The following is an 8,546-nucleotide window of genomic DNA, read 5'->3' on the forward strand; positions in this document are numbered from 1 at the left end:
ATTATTATTGTGTCTAAAGGAATGGACCCCCTCAACACCCTCTTGCTCCATTTTTTTTTGATTAAAGTATTTTTATTTATTTATTTATAATGTGTTAGTTTCTAGGGACAGCATAGTGATTCAGTTATATATATTCCTTTCACATTCTTTTTAATTATAAGTTATTAGAAGATATTATTTCATTATAAGTTATATGGTACACAGTTTAAAAGGACTAGCAATGTGTAACTAGAGTCACAGAAGGAGAGGAGAAAGAGAATGAGAGAATAATTGAAGATATAATGGCTGCGAATTTCCCAAAATGTCAGAAAAATTATTAGAGTTAAGTGAATTTTTGGATGTAGGGACAATATACAAAAATCAGTCACTTTTGGCTATACCAGCAACAAACAAATATAACACAGAGTTTAAAGCAACATCACTTAAAATAGCATCAATCAAACACTAAAGAACAAGCTTAATGAACCAGAGAAAACTTAAAGACAACTGAAGATATGGAGGGAGGGACACGCACTGTTCTGACCCTGAAAGGCTCAGTGTGGTAGAGATGTTAGTTCTCTTCAAACAGACCTATAGATACAACACAATCCAAGTCAGAATCCTAGCAGACTTTCTGGAGGAGAGGGGTGGTAATTAATAAACTGATTCCAAAATTTGTACGGAATGGCAAGGGTTAGAGAATAGAGAAATTTATTATAAGGAATTGGCTTACATGGCTGTGGAGGTTGGCAAGTCCAGTATCTGCAGGGTGGGCTGGCAGCCCAGAGACCTAGAGAACCGAAGGTGCACAACCTGGAGAGTCAGGAGAGCCAGTGATGCAGATGAAGCCCAAAGGCGGTCTATTGGAGAATTCCTTCTTGCCCGGGAAGGCCAGTCTTTTTGTTCTATTCAGGCCTTCAACTGATTGGATGAGGCCCACCCACATTATGGAGAGCAATCTGTTATACTCAGAGTTCTCTGATTTAAATATTACTCCCATTCCCCAAACACCCTTTAGGCTGACACAAAATTAACTGTCACAATAGCCAGGCAATCTAGAAGAAGAATAAAGCTAGGAGATTTATACTACAAGATAGCCATACCTATTTTAAAGATATAGTAATTAACAATGTGCTATTGACATAAGGATTAAAAAAAAACCCAGAATAATGAAAGAGAAAAGAAAGTCCAGAAACAGACCCATTCATATATGTTCCAGGTTTATGACAGAAGTGATAATACAGTACAGGAGAGAAAGGATACTCTTTTTAATAAACAGTATTAAGTTAACTTGATAGCAACATGGAAAAAATAATCTAGAGCTCTTCTTCACATCAGACACAAAATAAATCATATCTAAATATAAAAAGTAAAATGATAAAACCTTTAGAGGAAAACAGAGTACATCTTCAATCCCTTGGAATAGACAAAACTTCCCTAAATCCTCATTCGTTACTTCTGTGGCTGGGTTGACTTTTATCATTCTGCCAATTTATTCTGTTGGTTGTTTGAAATGAGCAGATCTGGAACTTGGATGTTCTTGCCTGCAATATTACCTGAACCATTTCCATCCAGTCCATTTCTAGTGAGTCAATGATTACTGCGTCACTCTTTTGTTTTATCATTAGTTCAGGCATTTATTAAGTGTGTACTTACACCATGCCCTTTCCCAAGCATCGTCACCACTGCTGACCAATGTGATCAAAATCGACTGGCATCCACCCACCCACATAGCACTACCAACTTCTTTTCCTTCGTCTTATGAGCCTGCATCTTCAGCACTGTATAATCCTCATTATTCTCCGATCTCCAAGCACACCCTGAGCGTCCCCTCTCCAAGTCTTTATTCATGCTTCTTCCCCTGTGGAACAGCCCCATGTGTGCCATGCAGTTTCCAGGCTCTCTGTCTCCAGTGTTCTGCCTGCCTTGGCTAGTTTGGGCTCAGTAAGTGGGAGGAGATGAGCAAAATGTGCAGAGAACTTGGTGACCCTCACCCTGCCTTCCAAGTCCTGCTCACACCCCTTTGCTTGTGGTCTAGAATCATTCCCCTAGGCTGAATGCCCTGCACCAGGACACCGGGACTTGAGGCTTGTGAAGGGCGCCCTCTGCTGGAGGAGAATAGCACTGGGCCCAGGCGTCATTACCTGTAATTACACTGTCAATAACAGGCTGTGCCCAGAATCCTGGAGAACTCACAGTGCTTCCTAAAGATTTTGGTAACACCCACCCCGGAGAGTGAATCCTTCGAGCTGCAGGTACCAGAGATGGACAGCTTGGCTAGGAGGCATTGGTGTATCTCAGACATGATATAGACAAAGGCTGAAGGACAAGGGTCCAAACTTCTGTTCATATCACCTGCCAGCTCCAGGCTTCCTTCAGTGCAGGGGTGGAGCACGTGGTAGGAAGAGGGTGGTGCATGAAGTCTTCTGTTCATTTTCAGGGGCTACAGTATCTGATTTTTTTTTTTTTTCGCTCGTGGGAGCCTCTTCTACTTACCTTCTGAGCACCTACTCACGGGTAAGTGTTCTTAGCCTCCACCTCGGCTCCACCATCATTTCATCAGCAGCCACTGTGGATCTCCCTCCTCCTGGTTCTGCCTCTTCCACGTAGTGAGCCAGACTTGGCCAAGGCAGGCAACAAATGACGTGGGCATTAGAGCCAAGAACGGCTGGGTTCACACTCTTTCTCTGCCACCTGCATTATTCAGGTTACTAAACTGCTTGAGCCTCAGTTTCTTCATCTGTGAAATGGGGATGACAGTCTCTAGCTCATAGAGTTGGTGGGAGACTTAAATGAAATAATATGTAGAATGTCTGATTTGGCAACATAGGTGCCCTGCACGCATTAATCAGTTCTGCCCTCACCCCACTTACAGCCACTTACCTGCTCATCAGAGAGTGAGGTTGAGAATATCCATACATATTTGTGATATGGAGTGATGGAGATACTAGTTGCATTAGTGTTACAAAGGTAGGACTGATGGATTCTGCTCCAGGAGGGGACTAGGCTGGAAGTATAACTATCAGCTGGCATCTTTCGTGTACTCACTATGCCAGGCACCACTCTTTACACACAGTCTTATTTCATCCTCACGGTAACCCGGTGGGGTTGGTACTTGTAGCAGACAGGCTCCGGGGAGCCCACATGATCCCTGACTCCTGGTATCCGCACACTTGTATAATCAATCCCGCCACCTTTGAGTGTGGGCAGGACCTGCTCCTAACCACCAGAAAACTGTAACAGACGTGTGCGATTCCATGTAGGTGGTCATATTACTCAAGATTGTAACGCCTCTTGTCTCCTAGGGCCACTCCAATCCCTCGCCAGATGGGGAAACACCAGGCAAGGAGGCAGGATTGCTGTGAAAAGAGGCTCAGGCCTCTAGAGAAGCTGCCCAGCGAAGTCCTCACAGGCGGGTGTCCTACCTGCTGCTCACGTCAGTCTTCCCAAAGGAGCAGCATCATCTCAATACTCATTCTCATATGAACCAGAAGAATCACACTTGCGGTTTCCAAAAGGAAGAAGACCCTATTCATGTTGCATTCAGAGGAAGCCCACATGGGTCTGCCTCTTGTTGCTGCGGCAAAGCAGAGTTAATAAGATGGCCAGGCCAAGCGGGTACTCTGGACCCTGTGGGCAGGCCAGATGGCCACATGCCCTTCCTCCCATGGCCTTGCTTTCCTCTCACTATATGTGGTTTCCATTGCAAATGCCCCTGGGGCCGCTGGCTCATTCTCTAAGGAGAGAGAGCCTGATTTGTTCAGCACGTTCCTTGGCCAGACACCTCCAGGGGCGAGAGTCCACTGAGCCTACAGGCCCAAGGGTCCCCAAATGGAGTCCTGTTGAAGGAATGGCCACAGGAGTGGAGGGACACCAGGGCAGTCCATGCCAGCTCAGAATCCCTGGCTCAGAGGTTTGCTCGAGGACTGGCATAAGCAGAGTGTGCTGGGAACAGGCTACAGAGGAATCATTGGAGGGGAGATGGGCGTTGATCTTAGGGAGCTACCCTCCCCCTGCGCAGAGCCCTCGGGTGGCCCTGTACCTGGGTTGCCGCCTATCCGGCCCCTGAAGCTCCTGACCCCAGTCCCTGGCCTTCCAGATGGGCGGTCCCATTAACTCTGACCCCTGGTCTTTGGCCCCGCCCCTACCTGCCACCTGAAGCAGGCGGCTGCCCCCTTCTCCCTCCCCCCGCCCTCTCCTCTGGTTCCGCCCCTTATTTCCCTCCCCGCATCGTCACACCTGGACACACTGGCCCGGCTCATCCCTGTAGGGTTCACCGGCCCTCCCCTCAGGATCGCTGGCCCCGCCCGGCGCAGGAGCCAATCCACTTAAGGAGGCTGAGCACCTGGGAGGCCCCTCCAGTGCCTTTTGAGGCCGCCGCGGGGCGCAGCCTTGCAATGGCAGAAGCTTCTCCGCCCGTTGGGTCTCCTCCACGCTGCCTGTGGTACCGGAGGCCTGGCATCTACGAGGATGACAAGGGGAGGACCTGGGTGATGGCGGTCTTGCATGTCAGTCCCTCCCACCGAGCTTGGGGCAGGGGCTTCCCCGGCAGCACAGTGAGTCATGGGCATGGCATAAAGGGAGGCAGGGTGGTGCAGGGACCCCAACCCATGGGGGCCCTGGCACATTCTGCAGCAGGGCCCGGGAGCGAGGGAAGAGGATGCAATTCTCCTTCGCTGGGAAACTTGGCCTTTGGGGGTTTGAATATGCTGACCTTGGCCCCAGAACCTCCTGCCCTGAGGGTCCACAGACATGAGTTTATCTACAAGAGATAAGGTGCTCCTGAGTGCAGAAGTGAGATAGAAGCCCCTAGTTCATGCTGAAAAGGCTTCACAGATGGAGTGACTAGCCAGCTGGGCTCTGTAGGATGAGTAGGAGTTCTCCAGGACTGGAAAGGAGACAGGTGCAAGCAAAAGCATTGCAATCTAGAGGCAGCAGGTGGGCCAACAGTGTAACATTCACGTTGGCTTCAGGTTCCTGATCTGCAAAATGGGAATTATATATGTCTGCAACAAGTGAGTTACAGATACGGCTTGCCCTCTGAGTCGCCTAGGTGAGCGTTTGAGAGGTAACACATTCCAGATTCCACCCCCACCTTGGAAATTGATTCAGGAGGCTTGGGTGGAGTTTAAGACCCGTTAGGTTTTTAAAGCTCTGCAGGTGATAAGGATAATCACTCAGGGTGGAAACAGCTGGCCTAGAACGGGCGTTTGGCTCACAGTGCATCTTTGAGGGATGAAATATAAACACTTCAGTGTAATACGGTAAACACTTATCCAGGTATTAAATAAACAATTTATTGTCATTTTAAACAATATAACCCAATTTCCTAGCAATCTTCAAACAGGTTATCGAGAAAATTTTTGGAGAACACTGAAAGCCTCTTCCGTACCTCCACCAAATAAGCATGCAGAAAACTCGGGATGAAATATTTTCATAAGTTTTTAAAAAGCATAAGGAGTGTTCAGTGGGAGAAGAATGGATTCTTCAAATTAGCCATGGGTGGGGGAGGCGCGCCTGAAAGGTGAGCATGGTTTTCACAATTTAAAATGATTGTTTCTTAATAGAGCTGTGTTTTCACATGTGATCTTGGGGTGGGAAGTAGCTTGTTGAGCGAGATCCAATGCCAAGGATCAGCAAACGGTCTGTAAAGTGTCTGACAGTAAACATTTTCAGCTTTGCAGACCTTAAAGACTCCGTAGCAGCTACCCAGCTCCGCGCTTGCAGGGCAAAAGCAGCTAGGGACAGTACATAAAGGAAGAAGCGTTTGCTTCTTTGCAATAAAACTGTATTTACAGAAGCAAGGGCCGGGCCAGACTGGGTCCACATTTCGCTGACGCCTGACCTACAGCCAGAATCCAAAAGGGAAGAGATTTTGCCACATAATTTAAAAATATCCTTCTTACAAAAACAGCCCATCAAAAAGTTAGGACAGCAAACTGAGAAAAATGACTTGCAACAGGTATAACTAATAAAAGGCTTGATTCTTAACCCGGGAGAACATGCATCGCCAAGAAGACGAACACCCTGATAGAAAACTCGGTAAAGAACTTTCCATTTTGCTGCGCCACCCTGGAGCTTTGGTTAACGTTCTCTCATCCTATACCTTTCTGGATTGGCTGAATTTTATTTTAACTGTTCACAACAAGTATTGATGGCCATGATCAAAAGAACAATACATTTTTTAAGGGGTAAAAATCCATCAGTCCCATACTCTGAGGTCTATGGTTATCTTATTTTCAAAAAGGGAATTTTAAAAACTATAGAACTGGCCAAGGCAGAGGGCCAAGAGAGTAATCAGTGTAAGCTCAGAATTGCTGACAGGCTATAAACAGAGACTAAGTTTCCAGGGTGGTGTGGGGTGCGGTCAGTGGGAGGATTGTACCAGGGGGGCCCTAGAGTGAACTGATCATCTGGGGTCCAGGCAAATCCCCCAAGTGATGGTGCCAAGGCTCTGGATATGGGATTCTAAAAGCATCGTTCCTCTGACCTGGACAGCCTGCCAGCTGGGCCAGGGGATCCAGGACCACGGCTGGCACACAGCTCAGCTGTCGGGGGAATCTCGCCTCTGATGTGCCCCCTCCTCTCCAGTTCCTTCAGCGTGAAGCCGGCATCACAGTCCACATGTTGCAGATGGCGGTGCACCCTCAGATGCTTAGGTCCCAGACCCGTGCGTTCATGTCCGGGTTGCCCCTCAAATGGGAGCTCTACCCTGGGCGGAAGTACCAAGGAACAGATTCCAGACTCTGGGACATAGTGGACCATGGCCAGGCAAGTGCGCAGTGGCCCCAGGTGAGGGGGATGGGTGTCAAGTAGCGACTGTACATGTGCAAAGTGGGGCAAGGGATGGGAGGATACCTTCTCTGGGACCCTGAAATCCACAAACCCAGGTTCCCATCTGCTTCGGTCAGAGAAAACCACTTCCCAGGGGATCTGATCACCTTCCCCTTTCTGCAGATCAACTCCACGGAGCGGCTGATCCTAACATATTCATCGACAGGGGACGACTGAGGATGGGGAGCTGCTGGCGGGGCTGGTATGTCAGGCCTGGGGCCTCTCACTGCAGAAAGCAGACAGGGAGCAAGGACGCTGCTCCTTTTTCCTGGAAGGCAGTGCTGGTCACCTTCCCTCATGCTATTCCCTGAGTTTTCTCACATAGACACCCCTTTACTCCCCCTCCTAACCTCCTTGGATGTGATTGTCACAATGGACAGACCCCTCTAATGCATTCACAAAGCACCGAATAATGTTTATCATTTAATTCTCAAAAGAATTCTGTGCAGTGTACATGTTCGTGTCCCGTGTGACGATGAGAAAACAGGCTCTGAGAGCTGGGATGATTTTCCTGAGGCTGCAGAGCCTGGAATTAGCCGCGATCAAGCTCCCGGCAGTTTCAATCCCGAGGGCCAACCTGGCACTGGGGCACCACAAGTCCAGTCAATGGCAGTGGCCTTCAAGGTCCCTGCATCAACCCACGGAGCCTCCTCCCTGACACTGGTAGTAACTTGAGCTGCACTGAAGCCTGGGACCCTCCTACTTGCTTCCTGCTCAGACTGGGCACCTGCCTGGTCCCTCTGAGGTTCCCTGACCATCACCTTTTGTCTTCCCCCAGGTCCCGCTGGCCCCGTGATCTTCAGCGAGGATCTTTGTACACCTGCTCTTTGGTTCACACACCTAGTGTGGCCTCCTTGGGGGGCAGCTGGGCCCTTGCCCACTTTGCATTTACCGTTTTCCTCATCAGGGTGACCTGCCTGGGTGAAGCCCATCCCCTGGCTGTGAGCCGGGGCTTCTCTTTCCGCTTCGTGTCTTTCAGGCTGATCTGCCAGGTGCCACTCCCCACCCTCTCCCCTCCACCACCAGACCCCATGCCCAGCCAGACCCCTGAGTCCCCACCACTGCCTGCGATTGGAAACTTGCCTTCGGCCCCACTCTGCCTCAGGCAGCGAGTGGCTCAGAGGGTGCTGAGTCTGGACTTGCAACTCAGATGCCCTGTGGATGTCAGTTCTGCTGACCCTTTGGCCTGGAGTAGATCAAGTGCTGGGCAGGTTGCTCAGTCCTGAGCCTCAGTTAGCCTTATCTGCATGAGGGGGGCGCGGAGGGAGGGATCTGGCCTGTGGTACCCCTGCCTGATCAGTCCATTAGCTCATGGAAGTGATGCTGGTCTGTGAGGGTGACCTCCCAGGACCGGTTCATTAAACTTCATTGCTCATTGTCAACTTTGTGCTGAGTTGAAGCGTATCTTCAACCGGTGCCTACTGTAGAAAAGCAATGGCTGGCACTTGGGGAAAATTGTCATGGTCCCTTTAGTGTTTGTGCCCCCCGGGAAAGAAGTTGTGATTGGCCCGTTTCAGCAGTGGGCCGGCTGTGAAAGGTAAGGAAATGGAGGCGAGTGTGGGCTCTTTGCAAAGCTGTGCGGTGGAAAAGCAAAAATTGTGGCAGCTGCTGGAGGAGACGCCACAGGAAGTGCGAGCTCTCACAGGTGGTGATGCACCCGATGTCTTTGCAGGAGCTGGCAGGAGCGCAGGGGAGATGGGAGGGCAGAGGGACCAGTCCTCCGGGGGGAGGGG

The 8,546-nt window shown here is 49.6% G+C and overlaps 1 protein-coding gene across 1 annotated transcript; it reads left to right on the plus strand.

Annotated features, from left to right (window-relative positions):
- The first annotated feature begins 4,376 nt into the window (after positions 1-4,376).
- Positions 4,377-6,990, plus strand: TCL1B (T cell leukemia/lymphoma 1B). The gene is made up of 3 exons (XM_014558760.1): positions 4,377-4,487; positions 6,571-6,771; positions 6,937-6,990. The coding sequence occupies exons 1-3, from the start codon at positions 4,377-4,379 to the stop codon at positions 6,988-6,990; spliced, it is 366 nt and encodes a 121-aa protein (XP_014414246.1).
- The last annotated feature ends 1,556 nt before the right edge of the window (positions 6,991-8,546 follow it).

The sequence above is a fragment of the Camelus ferus genome, chromosome 6 (assembly GCF_009834535.1).
Source record: "Camelus ferus isolate YT-003-E chromosome 6, BCGSAC_Cfer_1.0, whole genome shotgun sequence".
Lineage (NCBI taxonomy): Eukaryota > Metazoa > Chordata > Mammalia > Artiodactyla > Camelidae > Camelus > Camelus ferus.